Source organism: Corvus kubaryi, unplaced genomic scaffold, assembly GCF_017639235.1.
Source record: "Corvus kubaryi isolate FWS band 111438036 unplaced genomic scaffold, C.kubaryi_AGA036_p1.0 132, whole genome shotgun sequence".
In the NCBI taxonomy this organism is placed as follows: domain Eukaryota; kingdom Metazoa; phylum Chordata; class Aves; order Passeriformes; family Corvidae; genus Corvus; species Corvus kubaryi.
The window spans coordinates 5,429,937-5,446,687 of NW_024580666.1; the positions used below are offsets into that span (position 1 = coordinate 5,429,937).

The 16,751-nt window shown below is 37.1% G+C and overlaps 2 protein-coding genes across 3 annotated transcripts in view; both read right to left on the reverse strand.

Annotated features, from left to right (window-relative positions):
- The window catches only part of AKAIN1 (A-kinase anchor inhibitor 1), a 19,140-nt gene extending 19,035 nt beyond the window's left edge, over nucleotides 1–105 (reverse strand). The window contains exon 1 of the mRNA XM_042030680.1: nucleotides 5–105. The gene's annotated coding sequence lies outside the window, so the exon portion shown is untranslated. The remainder of the gene's footprint in view (nucleotides 1–4) is intronic.
- Nucleotides 106–10,701: 10,596 nt separating this feature from the next.
- Nucleotides 10,702–15,960, reverse strand: ZBTB14 (zinc finger and BTB domain containing 14). 2 transcript variants are annotated; one of them, XM_042030670.1, is made up of 3 exons: nucleotides 15,912–15,960; nucleotides 14,443–14,512; nucleotides 10,702–14,032 (listed from the first exon to the last, which is right to left on the reverse strand). In XM_042030670.1, the coding sequence occupies exons 2-3, from the start codon at nucleotides 14,443–14,445 to the stop codon at nucleotides 12,689–12,691; spliced, it is 1,347 nt and encodes a 448-aa protein (XP_041886604.1). In that variant the 5' UTR covers nucleotides 14,446–14,512; nucleotides 15,912–15,960; the 3' UTR covers nucleotides 10,702–12,688. The 2 variants fall into 2 exon arrangements, with proteins under 2 accessions (XP_041886604.1, XP_041886597.1); XM_042030663.1 differs by lacking the exon at nucleotides 15,912–15,960 and adding an exon at nucleotides 14,803–15,474.
- Nucleotides 15,961–16,751: the final 791 nt, after the last annotated feature.

Here is a 16,751-nt window from a genome sequence, read left to right on the forward strand (position 1 = left end):
GCACCACGGACAGCGCCCGTCCCGCCGGGCTCAGCACCACGGACAGCGCCCGGCCCCGCACGGCGGCGGAGGCGGCCGCGGTCCCTCCCTCCACAATGCGGCGGGGCGGGGAGGGGGCCGGGGCGCCCGCACGGACACACACACACACACACACACAGAGTCTCTCTCTCTCTCTCTCTCTACACCAGGGAACCACCAATGCCATAACTCCTTGCCCTGCAGTGGCAGCAGGGGGAAGGGCAAAAAGGAGAAAGGCAACAGCGATCTGCCCAGCAGGGAGACTGGCTAATTGCTCCTAATTATCTCTAGACAACAGTCCCGCTGCCTGACATTTTGGGGTGCACTGGTTTCACCGCAAGCTGACAGCCCTGGTAATAGGGTCCAGTGACACCGTACTTTGTCACAGTATTTTCACTTCCAAAAGCTCAAATGCTGAGGAATTTATACTCTGATTTCACAGGCCCATTAACCCAGCTGTACCCAGCACTTTAAGAGGCAACATGAATGTTTCGGCACACAAAAGATGACATCAAGGCAAAACAGTAAAGAAAATAATGAATACTAATAAAATAAAGACAGTGAAGGCCAACAGTGGAAGACTACTTAAAATTTCCTACCATCTTTTATGTTTCAGATTTAATTTACTTTTGTTTGTAGAACCCATACTCAGATTTCCTCTGGGCACTGAACTTCTACAGCAGAAGTGAGAAACACACAGCCAGATGGGACAAGATTTACAAAAACTAACTCTCCTCTTTAAGCCGAACTTGCAAGAGGGATTTTGAAAAACATTATCAGTGCAATTTATAGAAAATACATTTTTTAAAAAATTGCATAAATGTTTGCAATATGCAATACATTTTCCAGGCACATTTTCATAACCTAGGATATTCTCACAAGCTTATTTCATTTTTTCATAATCAAGCATTTCCCAAACAGAGAATTCTCCAATTAACCTGGGATGCTTGAATTCTCAAAATAAGGCCTTATTCTTAAAATACAGGTACAGAAAAGCACTGACCTCCTTAAATAATATTGCTTATATACTTCAGCAAGAACTCAAGAGGGGCATCACTGTCAAAGTCAAACTAATCATCTGGTGGCAGTTTTTTTCTTTTTTTTTAATAGTGTGTAACATCATTTCTCCTTGGGAATGCCTTCTAGATTTCTCTTCAGTTACCATTTCTACTATCCAGTTTCTGGATATTCCTTTTATTCCCCTTAGCAATTTCAGCTTCTTTATTGCCATTTGTTTCCCTCTTCTATCTCACATTTCAGGGATTCAGTTTCATTTCTCTCACATGGCAACTGAATTAACCAACATAACTCTGGTTGCTCAGGAATGGTGTTCCTTTTAAGAATGTGACTTCAAAAATCTCTATTCTAACCTTTCCTCACCTATCATTATGCTCCTTCACCTTAAGTATGGGAACTAACAGGGTACCTAAGAACTCAATTAGAAGCATTTCTAGTAAAAGTATCCCACATAAAATGCAGAAAAGAATGCAGTCAGCAATATTGAGCATTCTTACAAGAAACGTGGAAGATACCCCATAATCTTTAGAAAATCAGGACTGATCCATAATTTGGAAAGACTGTAAGAAAACCTACATTGGTATTTTTATGATATATGTGTTATGTGGCCCTTAGTGCTTGATTGGTATGTTTGATGGAGAGTTATCCACCATGAAAACAGGTATTAAAGCACTTCTCAAATAATAAAAAAAATCTATTGGATGTACTTCTATTACATACATCCTCAAAAAAATTATATGGATGTTTCTAACGGATTGTGTTTTGAGATGGTGGAGCAGCTTGTTAAAAGATTTTCAAAATAATAAATATGATTCAGTGATATGAAAGTCTGTAAGTAACCTGTAAAATTCTAAGTGGGTATAAGCAACTTGGTAACAGAACCTACACCATCTTGGTGAAAGAATACAGTTCATTAACAATAATGTTAATGAACATCTTTCTTTAACTGCTATCTGTATTTAATCTGATAAATAACTCAAACCAGCCACATTTTATTCTAGAGCTTTCAGTTTTCTTGCTCAAATTAAAAGCTAACAGCAAGTAATGCTTTCTGCTAGAAGAAAAAATGTTATCAAAAAGCTTTCTGAGCTTCTTTTTGTCATAAAATTCAAAAATTAATTTTGGATTGGGTCACAATTTCAAATGCATCCAAAAAACCACTGAAATAACTGCACAGGACAGAGGTCTATAGTGAACTGTCACCCCCCCCAAAAAAGTGCAGTTAATGCAGTACAACCCCAAAACAAAGAATGCATTACTCTTTTTTTTTTCATTTAACTTCAGATAAGTGGAAAACAACACTAGCTATGCCCACTTATACAAAAAACATCCCTTGAGAATGAAGCACACTGGTAAAAAGGAGGTTATAGCATTAAAATACAATAAAGATATTCTATCAACTTGTATGAAATAGGAAGCACGAAAACATTTACAAAAACATCTGTATATATATTTTTATCAGTAATGATACAGTCTCTGCCTTGTGTATCACTTAAATTCTTAATGCTTAAGTGAGGAATTACTGACTTCCAGATGACATCAGGGGATGTAAAAATTCTTTGTTTTGTATCTTCAAAGACCTTTTAGAAGAAGTCTTGACTTACTTATAAAGTACTTTGTTAAAAACTTTAACACATTTTTAACAGATAGCTAACATTTTTAGACACTTACAAAAATCATGTTGACTGATGTCACTTTAAATCATCCATGCTATTTGTAATTCTCTGGGTTTAGATCTGAAGTAAGCCCTTTATTCTAATGGAGCTGAGAACAATTATTTGGTCACATAGGTTCAGAAGCCTTGTAAATATGTATTCAGGAAGGAGTCCCTTCCACCTGATGATGTGCAAGGTTTCAATGTTTTGTTAACAAGAACGTACAGCTAACATTTTACAGGTAACATTTTAAACTCTCTTCTGAAAGAATCATTCAGAACTAATCACCTAAATATAAATGAACACATTTTATAATAAAATTAATATAAAGATATAATCAAGATTTCATACATTTTACATCAAATGCTAGTATCATATTTTGTAAAATGGTGGGGTTTTTTTCCCAACTTTGAGAACTAATTATCTCTGAGCCTTTTTTCTTTATTTCTTCCCACACTTACACATTAATAATCAAATCTAGCTTTTTGGGAGGGAAAATTAATATGATTAGGAAACTGCTTGAACTATTTGATGTCTTTTGCTAAATTGGCTATGATCATAATGGTCTCAAAAAGTGATTACAGTCACTGTAATTTTATGGTTAAGCTTAACATTAGAAGTCTTTACTAGCCAAGATGCAATATATTACATCTGAAACTGCAGAGAAGCTGTTTAGAGGAAACTATGACTGAGTGTCAGCAAGAAATACCTAAACGTTAGATGAATATTTGAAATGTCAAATTGCAATCTGTACAGAAGGGATCATAATAGTCAGGATCCTAGATTTAGAAATCTAACATTTAATACCTCTCTGATTAATATATCTCTAACAGACAGATGGAGAGAAAAAACAGAGAGGGTAGAAAAGAAAAATAAAAATGGACACAAGTGCCATTCTCCTGGAAAAAAAAAAATTAAATGAAAAGCCAGTTACCTTTCCATGAGTGCTTCAAAAGAATAGTAGTGCACAGATTTCTGGAAGCCAAAGACAAGACACCTTGAAAGCCAGAAGCAAGAACATGCAATATTTCCCAAGACAGGAAAAAGCAAATACCATTAAAGATAAGTGTGGCCACTAGTATTTTAATTCATTGGTCTACTCATTTTTCTTAATTAATCTGATAAACTACATAGTAGTCCAGGGGAGAGATTTACAAATATGAATAAATTTTAAACAGAGTCTAGGAGAAATAGCTGTACCGTTTTGGGGTGGTTTTTTGTTTGTTGGGGTTCTTTATCACAAAGATGCATCCACCCCAGGACTTCTCACAGCCTGTAAAGATAGCCCAAAAGAGCTACTTCCATCTATGAAATATTTCTAGCTGATTATATCACCACCCTCACAACATCTGAATGCCTTGCACCCACTACTGATTATCTTCCAACAGTCTCATAAAAAGTAAATTGCTATCTTTCTGTTATAGATAGGAGTCAAAATTAGAGAAGCTGAACCCAAAACAAAAGCCAATCAACAAGACCTAGATAAATTCAGGAGGTTTAAATAAAAGATCCAATGACTCACCTAAAACATTACTACATATACAACTGTGCAGTGGAGCCCAAGTAATCACTGCTCCTACCTGCCACACCTCTGCCGGTTGTCAGTCCCTTCACCAAGACAGATGAATGAGTCACCGTCCAAAACTTAGAGTCTTTCCATCACACAGGAATTCTTTTATACAGCAAGGAATTCAGTCCAGTCAAGTCCTTGGCTAATGACTCTGGATCTAGCCAAGACACTGTGGAACAGAGGCAGAGGTTTTAAAGAACCTCACACATGACCACTGTCTCCTGACAAGGACCAGGCCATACCATTCTGCACCATACTGAAAATGCATAGGATGGGTTGGGAGTCTCCTTCAAGTGAAATTCTCATCTTCAAACCTTTTCTGTTCCTATCAGCACAACATTCGTTACACTAAAAATGAATATTTTTTAATGTGTCTTTCTCTTTTCTATAAAAACTGTTTTAAGACTCTGATCATGCCACAGCTTATTGGTGTGTGTAACTTGACACACAAATTATAAAATCAGGCATTTGCTCAAGTTTTCAAGGATCTTAAAAGGAAAGAAGCATTTATGACCCGTGGCAGAACAGCTAGCCAATGAGCTAAGGAGAAGAAAAGTCAGCTTTAGAATGAATGAAGATATTTCCAAATTTGCAAAAAAATACTATTAAAGTCCTCAATCAATCAGTTATACATTTTTATAGAAGTAAACCTAAATATTAAACCACATGCTTAATTTAACACTCAAAGAAAAGAAAAAAGGCTCATAAAATGTAAATACCAAAGTCATAATTTGATTGTGCTACTAAATAGCTTAGATTGTTCAAGAACTGAGAATGGGAAATTACACTGAATTACAGCAATATGAAATACAAATGGTAAATACACAATGCAGCTTTCTAACTTGTCCTATAAAGTAAAAAGAATGGGGATTTCATCATGCATGGCTAAAAATGAAACATGGAGAAATAAGATAGAGATATGAATTTTAAATTAAGTTTGAAAACATCAATTTTGATACAAAAGAAAGGATTTAAAACCGTAGAGTTTAAAAACTTTAAATTAGGTTAGCAAGATTCTCAGATCATAATCATGTCTATCTGGAAAGTATCTAGAATAGGACAATCCTACACCAGTAGAATTTATGACTTCAAATCAGAACTCCTGTCTGACTCCATTTAATCTGTCCTTGAAACAATGGGAGATCTACAAGAAAGTCACATAACTGGATAAAAGTTAATTATTGAAGTGGAAAATGAAACCTACACTTCATATTAAAAACATTGACTAACATTCTTAAAATGGGTAATTGTTCACTTCAATTAAAAAAATTTGTGTCTAACATACCTCTGTTTACGATGGTAGCAATCACATTTTAAAGCAAGAATTTCTCATGTATTTCAGGGTTAGGTTTTTTGTGCAGCCTGAATTGCAAAACTATAGCATAAGCAAACCTGTCAGGCTCTTCATAAACTGTTTTAATTGTTACTATATGTAGAGTTATAGATAACTGTTGGTCTACTAACCAAGCCTAGTTATGTTCTGACCTTTAACTCCTCTGAAATACAAAAGGGTAGAGCTGCTCCTTCCTACTTTCCAAATGGACAGTTGAAATTTTTCCCTTATTTGATCTAAGATAAAGAAATCCAGAAACACAAATAGAATACACATATACACGTTTTTAAAAACCAACTCTTTCCAATACAAGCAGTCAAAGAGATCTTACTGCTTTTCAGGGTATAAGTTTTCTTGTACAGTGCTGAGAAGTTAAAGATTGAAACCTTACACCACCATTAAAAAGTTTATGTTTCCAAATCCTGGCTTAAGTTCTATTTTATAATTTAAGAGCAAGAATATAGTGACCGTGGTTGTTATAACTCTTACTGGAGAATTTGGATGAATTAGTAACATTTCAAAATCAGTAACAGCTGTAATATAAAAACACACACCATGTAAAAAGAAAACATTCAAATGCTGTCACTTCAAATGGGAAAAAAAATTCTTGTTAAAAACATAGAAAACCATGAGAAATATCAGAGAACAAACCTCATTTCTAGGGAACAACTTTACACTGAAAGAAGGCAACTCTTAACAAGGAATGCCTTCTGAAGCCTCAGCTACACAACTCAAGAATTACATTTAAAACTCATTAATGTCAAGTATCAAGTGGAAATGTAAGAAAACCTACAATTTTTATATTCAGGCCTTTATAGGGATTCATATTTATACATGGAAATAAGTCAAAATCACTCATTTGAAAACTTTAGGTTTTCCACAGAACCCTAAACTTAAAAGGCAGAAAAATAAATTATGATAAAACCAGTCTAGCTGACATCACCTAATGAAATACAGAATCTATCCCTAAACTTTGGAGTTAAATTATTTGCATTGACTAAGAAGAGTGATTCTTTTTTCACCCAGAAAACAATCTAAAACAGATCTAAAACAGATCTAAAATAGATGCAAATAACTATGAAGTGAATATTGTTTACTTCTAATACTTGTAAAAATTAACTTGTTGAAAAAAATTTTTTTTTATCCCTTTAGGATTCCAGTTTTGTCCTTCAATGAATTAAACACCTATTGTCTTTTATTAAGAACTCTTTTCTCCTTAACTTGAGCAATTTGCCACCATTCAAGGCTGTGTAGAACTGTTGGATAAGAGGCAAACAGGATCAGATTAATTTAAACAATAAAAAAAAGAGGAAAAGAAAGCCCCCACCACTTCAACCATCAGATTTCCATTCTCCTGAAAAAGCAGAAATGACACACACAGATCACTCTCTTCACAATCCCACAAGTCTACCAGCAGTGGATGTTGCAAAAATGATGTCTGATGATGTCTGATCCCTTCTGTTGCCTGGCTGCTTCTCACAAACACTGTGCAACCTGTGCTGTGCTTCATCCCCTTGTATTTAATGCAGCGCCAACGTTGGGCAAGTCCTGCTCCATTCCTTCTCCTAACTCCAGCAATGTGCTCTTGCCACTTACTTTGGATCAAACTTAATGAATTGGTTTGACAAGTTAGGTCAATTTAAAACCAACTCACTTAAGCGCTGAATTGCTTTCTTACGTAAGATCACTGCACTGGCTTATTCTAAAGCCACAAAAACCCACTAAATCTGAGGCAAACAAGATGGAGGAAACAGGTGCAAAAGGTAACAGCAAGAAAGGAAAGGAGAAAATGAGATTGCCTCTTTTAGCAACAATTTGCCATTTCACTATGGCAGTCACAGCGCAAAGCTGCTGTCTCAGGAGGCAGCTCCACAATGCCTTAAGCTGCTCTATATTGAGGCTGCTCTTCCACTGACCCTAGTGGAAGCTCCACCAGTGGAGTTAGTGGAGCTCCACTATACTCCATTCTCATGTCTGAGCAATTTGCAATGCCACTACAGTGCTTTGTTCCTGTAAGCATTGCTTGTGGTACCCTCTGCCCTGAAAGAAAAAGGATTTTTATTAGTGAAGAATGAAAACTTAGATGCAGGGAAGCTTGGGTCTTTAGAATATTTTAACAGACAAAAATACTCTAAGTTGCTTGCATATACAGATTACTTAAATGTATAAATAGGCCATTGGGAGGAGGTCAGAAAACTGCAAGTGTAAGCACTGTAAGGTTTGGGTGGTTTTGGTGATTGTTTTTAACAGAATGGGTTTACATCAGAAAACACATTTTTCTAAACGTAAGAAAAACGTCCATGCTTTGGTGGAAAAAGCCAAAAAGAGCTCTCATGTTTTAATGATTTCATAAAGATGATCTATATTCAATGCACCATATCTATTAATTTATTCTACTTCTGAATGAAAATACAACTTTAAATCTATTCATTGCCTAATATATAGCACGTTGTTACTGTCTTTTATACTTTAAAATGGCTCAGTATTATCAAAAAGAAAATACATTTTGAATTTCGATTAAGTAAGAATTGGAATTTCTTGTTAGTACCACTCATTTTACAAACTCGTGCTCTCAAACTATAGACTCACAAAAAAAAAAAAAAATCATGGAAGGAATCTGAGATACAGGTATCCAGAAGTTCTGCTTTGGCCATGGTTTTTGATACCCATATACCAAACAAGTCAGATGTAGTACATCTTTATTCATATGGTCCACAAGTTTTTCAGGTTTACCTATAAAAAATTAGATGCTTAGCTACTGAATAGTAAAAATACCAGTAAATTCAAAAATATGTATTAACCAGATTCAAAAATGTTTCTGTTTTAAAGAGTTGCATTGCTGTTCATATTGGAACCACTGAAGTTCACCAAATTTCAGAGTTCTGTAAATATCTAAATGAGCAGGGCATGTAGATAAAAATAATATGGAAGGATAGTGGAGAGAAAAACACTGCAGAACATATCAATACTGCATAAATCACTATTTTTAGCTATTCTGTTATTTCAGATTTCTTTCACTACATTTAAAAATACTTCCTGAGAATAGGTGTCTCAACTCTTATGACACATATTTAACAAATCTATTAATGGAAATCCTCCATCTGTTCTGAAATGAGTAAGAATGTTACTATAATCGTTTTAGATCTATATGAAGACAAATGACAGACCAACTGCTGTAATGGAATTTTTAATGAAATGTGCACATTTCTGGCTGACTGGGCACACTACTGTGATCTAAGGACTAACTGAAAAAGATGACAATTCCTTAGATCTGTCTGTACCTTCCAGGCAGAATTATCCTGTTCTGTACCTATCTGTAAATGTTTACATTCAGAAAAGGCATCTGTTCCAAGAAGTAGATGTAGTCTCTTTTATAGTAGTCTCTTTTATAAATGCTTTGTCTCCTCTATAACACTAGAAATGTCTGTCTTAATAAAAGATAATATGCCCCTAAAAATATACTCCAGCCTTAGGGTAGACTTTCTGATACTATCTGATATTTTATTCTGTATTTCACACAACTCTATTAAAGTATCCTTACTTAATGGGATTATAAAAGTAATCTCTGTATTAGAAAGCTGAGGCCAGATCTTCAAAAGAACTCCAGTTTGGCTACCTAAACGGCAAGATTTTGAGGAGTATTTAGTATTCTGTAGCTTACAGGAACAAATAGAAGCTGACCTCCAGCTTTTGCTACTGAAGCAAGCATGAGGAATTCCTTTTCACAAAACAACCTTTAAAACTCTAATCACCAGGTCTAAACTTTTCTAAAAAATCAAAGCAGAAAAATAAAACCACAAGTACTGACTCAATTGTGAGTTGCTTAATTTTCTAATATTTTTTTAAATATTGGTAAGAATAGTGTGTAAAAGAAGGGTTGGGGAGTGGAGAATGGCTGAAAGGTATTCTTTGCCGAACTTTTAGCTTCCAAACTGAGTTGTGCCAAATAATCAGCAGCATACCCATGGCTAACACAATTAGGATGAGAAATTAAGCACAGTTTAATATGTGTTATTTTTGCTCCTTTTTCTCTTAAAAAAATCCAAACAAAAAAACCTGCTAAGGAATGTTAGATTAGTCTGGCCCCAATAGAGCCAACAGCAAAATTTCCATTAATTGGACAGAATCTCACCCACTGTCTCAAACTCTAAAAGAAGTCACCATCCTTGTCAAAGCAAAACTAAAAACTTCCCCGTTCCTCAATCAACAGAGCTCACAGCTTACAGTTTATCATCCTGGAAAATCTCATTGGCTTGGAGCTGACTCACACCTGCTTTTGTACATGGTGTCTTTTGGCACAGACAGGAGAGAGATGGGAGCAGTAGTGTCGTAAGATGCAGACAGATTTACCTGAACTTCACAGACACACCCCCACAATATACAGGCTAACATTCCTTCAGAATACACAGATTTGTTTAGAACACATTAACAAGAACATGTATACAGTTAAGGACACCTCCATGCCTCTGCACTTGTAAATTTTACAGCTATAAGATGTAACAATAGCAGAGTTTACTCTGATGTAACACAGAACGTTATCACCCTTTCAGCTGTGAGTCTTCTAATGCAAGCCTGCCTTTCTATAACAATTTCAGATTCACAGCCTGACTACTTGTGCTAAAAAGTCAGGGACAATTTTCTTTAACTGTAATACCTGAGTTCTGTCTTTCCACTCAAGCGTCCATGGTCCCAGTGAGCTCCACCTTAATTTATTACTTTCAAAAAAAAAAAAAAATCCCAATGAGGCTCTTCTTGAGAGGTTATTTAGCTTATCCCTCAACTTCAAAGCAGAATTAACCATATTTAAACCACTCCTAATAGATGTTTGTCTAACCCATTCTTGAATGTCACCACTAGTGGAGATTGCAGTACCTCCCCAGGCATTCTGTTTTAGTAATTCATTATTAAGTCCTTTAAACGTTTGGTTTTTTTTTTCCTAACATAATTGTTTACTGCTCTAATTTAAGCTCGTGGCTTCTTGCACTCTTCATAGCAGACCTTGAGAAAATTTACTTTCTTCACGTTTTACACTTCTAAACCCTTTTCACAACAGATCTGTTTTGTACAGTCTTACCAACCCCAATTTACCTAGGAAGAAGTGCACACAATTTCAGATAAGAAAACATAGCAAGACTAATATATTTAGAAAAAAAAACCCAGTAGATCCTATTTTGGACCTACTATCTTTATATCTATGATCATATACAGTAAAACATTTTAACAATGGTCATTTTTCATGTTCCTCAAGAGAACCAATAAAATGCAATGAATACACATCCTCTGATGTTACACAGGTACAAAATGTATAGTTTGTTTACAAACTAATATTACTGAATGTAAAATGAAGCAACATTTTAAAAAAATATATTGGTAAAGGTCCAAAGTTTACATTTTCTAAAATATTAAGGTCATGTTTTATTTACAGACCAGCGTTCGAACAATTACTGGCATTTTAAGATAACTGCTTAACCTGATGAATACATGAATAAAATGAAGCTGTAAAAAAACCTCAACCAAATAAAAACCCCTCAATAATCGAAGTTCCATGTAACAGTTCCAAAAACACTATTTTAAATTCCTATTTAGAAAAGCAAGATGTGATATACCACACAGTAACTTACCAGAAACTGGTCTAACACTTTGATATGCTATAGGTATCGCAAGTGACCAATGTTACCAACCATGTGCCCAAGAGTGTGGTTTTTTGCCCATTACAACTTCAAATGAAGTTTTCGCAACAGTTGTAGTATTTACAAATTCAAAATAAAGGCTCAATATAGCTTTGGGTTACATTGCCACTATTATTGTGTCTTCTCTTGATGACTACTTGTGGCAGACTGCAATCCAAAGACCACTTATTTTGTTGACTCTGTGAGTTAACTATTAAGTTATCAGCATGTACCCCAGCTGATCTTAAAAAAAATACACTAAGCAACTGACTAATAGTGAACACTCACTCAGGATCGATTATGACAGAAGTCACTCACTGAAGTCTGCCTCTTTACAAGAGGTGGTGTGTCAGAAGGTGGAAGCTTTTAAACCTGAACAGGGCCTATGAGCTGGTATGACCATGACACAAACCCCAGCTGAGCCCTGCACGCAGGTATGTGACACCCGTGGCTGCAGCTTTGGGAGTCTGGCAGTGACACCTGGTCACCTGCTGATGCAGCTACTCCTCTGCCTTCATTGTGCTAGGTTAGGTGACCTGAAAGCTGCATAATAAAAAAACAGTCTCAGGCTGTATTAGGTTTTACTGATTTCTACTGGGTTTGAGTAAGGAGCACGTCTCCTCCATGCTGCACCCTTTTTCCTTTGTGGCCCGGTCCCATCTCTGGGGCCCTGAATAAAAGTGAACAAAAAAACAAATGAGGCAGACTTTTTTGCCCACAGAACGGATTGGTGAATGCCATGACACTTCTACTTTGCCAACCAGAATCACTGTGAATAATGCAGTTTTTTCAAGAACATAAGTATTTAGTTAAAACTTGCCACCTTTATAAAAATAAGAGGATATCTGAGGTAATGGAATAAGAAGCAATTTCATTTTGATCACCATCCTCCTTTACACTCTGTTGTACCAACCTACATTAGGTGAAAAAAGGAGGAATTAAAAAGCTTAGGAAATCAATGTCTGCTTCTCAAAAAATTGCAGGTAGAACACCTCAGAATTATGAAAACCAAATCCTTTCTTTCCATGTTTGTGATTTTTGAGATCTCAGCGTTTTCAAACATAACTCACTGATTCTCGCTGATTGCAATTTTTACATTGTATTCAGTATTCCATACTGGATGAAGCAAAATATCAGCCAGTGATGATCCCTGTTTTGTAGAGAACTTGATCACATTCTCGAATTAAAGCAGTTATTAGTGCATTATACTGCTAATGACAACAAAACTGTTTCACATTCTAAGAATACCCATCTCTGAAATGTTTTAAAATACCTAACCAAGCAATGCTATATATTCCTATGTAACATTCAAATCCTCTAAAAATACGCTTTCTTGAAAAGATTCTCAGTCTAAATGTATACCAACAATAGATTTTGTTCCATTTCATTTCTTATATTATTTCTGATAAAGTTCCTGCTTTAGTTTTTAACTACAGGCTATAGTTTCTAATTGCTGCTCTGCTTCAGCAGCCATGGCTGCTGCCTGCAACTGTTCTGTTTCACTCTGGATGGAATTGGCTGCTGTAACTTGCTTTCTTTCACTGTGCATATTGTTCTCATGCCTTTTTAGGTCAGATGCCTTAGCAAATGCTTTAGTGCAGGAACTGCAGACAAAAGGTTTCTCTCCTCGGTGCCTTCTTTCATGGTCTTTGAGGTGGGACTTGTGCTTGAAAGCTTTATCACACATGTGGCATGCAAATGGCCTCTCATTACTGTGAACTCTTTCATGCTTTTTTAGATCTGGTGCACGAATAAAAGACTTCCCACACACCTCACAACTGTAAGGCTTGTAACCTGTGTGTATTTTCAAGTGTTCTTTCAAATGAGCTTGCGTGGTAAAGCCCTTTGTACACATTTCACAAACAAATGGTCTGTCTGCAGTGTGTAGTTTTTCATGTTTTCTCAAACGCGCTTCATCAGAAAAGGTCTTGCCACAAGCCTGACATACAATGTGTTCCCTGTGACCATAAAGCAAGTACTCAAACTTCATATCCCCAGCTGCTGTGGTCCAGCCTGGTGTCTGTTCATCTTTCACTTCACTTATGCCATCATTAAATGTGAGTGCCTGAGGAGTCTGAGATCCTAAGTCTTTAGATTCCGTTGTTTCCATAGGCTCTACTTCTTGGCCATAGCAGTTTACTTTTCGAACTTCTTCACTTCCCAACTCTTTCAGAATTGCCTCTTGCACTCTCAGGGTAGTGGTCGGCGACTTACCATCTTCCTGACTTGGGGGAGTGCCTTCCACTGTCACATCTGATGGACTGTCATCATGATCTCCAATCTCTTCCACCTCATCATCTTGGGTGTCACTGGGTTCCCCCACAGAACGGTTCATTTTTAGACAGTACTTGCTCTTGGACTGTGTGTTTTCTTCAGGACTAGATACATCACGTTTTTGAGAGCAGAGTTTATCAAGAAACCGAATACCGAGGATCTGGCCTGAAGACATCATCAGGTTGACATCCTCTTTTTTAACAGAAATCTTTGCAGTATACATGTAATTGAGAACTTCCTCAAAAATATCAGAACGAAGAAAATCTATTTCTATTACTGATGAACTATCAACTTCAAGTTTTTTGAAAAGTTTTTTGAAGTAGGTACTGCAGGCAGCAAGCACGCACCTATGGGCTCTGAACTTAACATCTTCAACCACAATAGCGATGTCACAAAATTCTCCTTCCAAACGTTGTTCATTCAATGTTTTCAGGAACACAGTTTTGTGATCGTCGTCATTATATTTAATGGTTTCAGACATACTGATGAAAAACTCCTGTAAATTAACGGAAAAGTTCTGTATTATAAAGCAGTCTAAATCACAAAATCCCAACAGATTAAGTCATTTACATAATTAAAACAAACAAACAATTTTTTTTTGCATAAAATGACCATAAAAAGCCTTTTAGACTCTAAAAGCATTACTGTCAAGCTGATTTTAAAATTGCGAATGCATAAAGGTCTTTCCCTAGGTTATACACTTTACAATTATTCAAATCTTTATTGATTCAGTTATACAAAATAGAAAAGTTTCTCTGTGAAACTGCAATTCTCAGTAAATGTATGATCGAACTCTTAAGTCACTATTATAGCTAAAGGAAATGTTAACACTAAAAAAAGTGTAAGAAATACTGTAAACGTGTCAGCACAACAAACTAAATTTGAACTATCAAATATAAGCCTTACCATGAACAATGCAGGAAGTTTTCTGAGCAAATAATTATTAAATTAATCCTCAGAATTGGCCACCTTCAGCCTGAAAGACAGGAAGATAATAACATTTTAAGAAATTTTAAGATCTATTCCAAAAATTCTTCTAAATTTGGGTGTTAAAACACAGCATTTTCAATTATTTGAAGTAAGATAAAATACACTCTTAAAATACCCAGTTATATATACTACAGACAACTGCATAAACCATGTGTGTTTGCTTTTCTCTGGCTACTGCACTTCGCTGGTTCCACTTTCCTGCTACTTAACTTTGCACTAAATCTAAAGATCTGAAAAGCCTCCCCAGGAACCATCATAGTTAACGCAGTAACCAACCCATCAAGGTGATCAGTCTTCTGCTGAACCAGAGAGCTGAGCAAGCCTAGCAGAGGGTCTGGCAAGCAGACCTAGCATCTCAAAGGACAGCAGACCAGGGACAGGGGTGGGCGCTCATCCAGGACCAGGGAAAGAGACAAGAAGTGTACCAGATTTCCAAACTATGGAGATACCAGAAAACAGGATAATGCAACACACACAATTCTAGTTATTCAGTCCCAACAGACATCTCATTGTGCAGAAGAGGGAAACACAGCGGAGAGGAGGGAAATTTAAATATGTGGTTTGGAACAAATCTTGTGCCACCTGGCACAGATCTGCTGGGCATTTCTTCCCTAAATTCCAGTTTATCTGTAACCATATATGAAACAGAAGCAGATGACAGGTATGATAACATGTTTGCAACTACCACTCTTGGCGCTTTGTGTTTCACACGGTATGGGAACACCTGGCTCCCTACGAATACCTCTGCAGGTTTGGCATCTCCGCTAAAGTGTCCCTGGCTACACAGAAAAATTTAAAAAAAAAATTTTTAAAAAGGTAAAAAAAAGACTGCCAAAATTATTTTCTTAGTTCTAAATAATCGAATTTTAAGATATCCAGATAGTAGGTTGTTGGGGAAGATGAAACAGGAAAGCCTTATAAATATGATTGCCTGACAAAAGATTTTGGGAATATGAAAACTATAAGTGACATCGAAATGAAAGCCACCTTTGAATTACCAAGTCTTAGTTACTGAACAACTGGAAAACAATGGTACAGCCGACTGAAGGTAATCCCCTCTTGATTGAACAATACCCTCTGCTTGCAGGCAGGTCCAAGGGTCAGAGCAGACCCTACTAGCTCAGCAGAAGGGGTCCAAAGAGTAGTTTTTAGAAGTTAAGATGTAACACTCTATGGTAATATAAGAACTCTTATAGGCTGTATGTAAATGCTATAGGATTTGTATCTTGTATTAGATTGGTTAGTGACAATTAGAATATTCAGTACAGAAGATGATTTATTGTATTGTAACCAGGACTTCAGACACTCTTACTCACACTCTTACTACACTCTCTCTCACTTCTTCACTCTCATTCCTCTCGCTCTCTCTCTCTCTCTTTACTTACCCGCTTACTCTTTTGCTCTCCTGGGCCTGCTCAGAGCTGCAGCTGGCAGCTCTAAGCAGTGCCCCTGTACCCACGCCCTTTGCAATAAACCGCATGTTCCAACATCTGACTTCAGAGATCTCTCGTCTCCATCCGTCCTGACCGTCCGAACCACCAAAGCTCTCGCAGTAGGTCTGTAAATATTTGAAATATACAAAAGGAAACAAAACGAGAAAGCAATATCTTATCTATTTCTGGGCTGTCTGGGTCTGCTGGCCCAGGAAAATGTATCAGTCGAGCATTGAACATGGTAGGTCACACAGCTATTTCAACGCGATCTTTTTAGAATCTTTTCCAAGATGGGAAAATGCTTTCTTTTTAAGCAAGCAGCAAGATGTCACTGCTAATAATCTAGCAGCAACTGCACCGTCCTGTTAAACAGTATGCAATTCTGCTGCAATTCTGTCGACACTGAGAAATAATTATAGAAGTAATTGGCTGAAAACAGGGCTGCAGAGTACACAGGGGTGTGTGACTGCCAAGGAACAACGTTAGTCCTTTGCGAATGGGGCACAGAGGGCACTTGCCCACAGCATTTCCAGCTCTGATTTAAGAGAGCTCTGGTTACTTATTCCACTGGGCAATTCTGATTCATTCCTCCACGCACTTTTCACACGGCCGCTATCCCCGCAGGGCGGCGGGGAGGTGTGCGCGGGGCTGTGACTGCTCGGGACGCGTTCGGTGCCTCCCCACGCCGGCTCTCGCGGCGGCCGTGCCCGTGGCCGCGGAGGCGCACGCCCGCTCCACGCACCCGCGGGCGCGGCACAGGCGGGTTCCCGGCGGGGACCAGCCCGGCCCCTG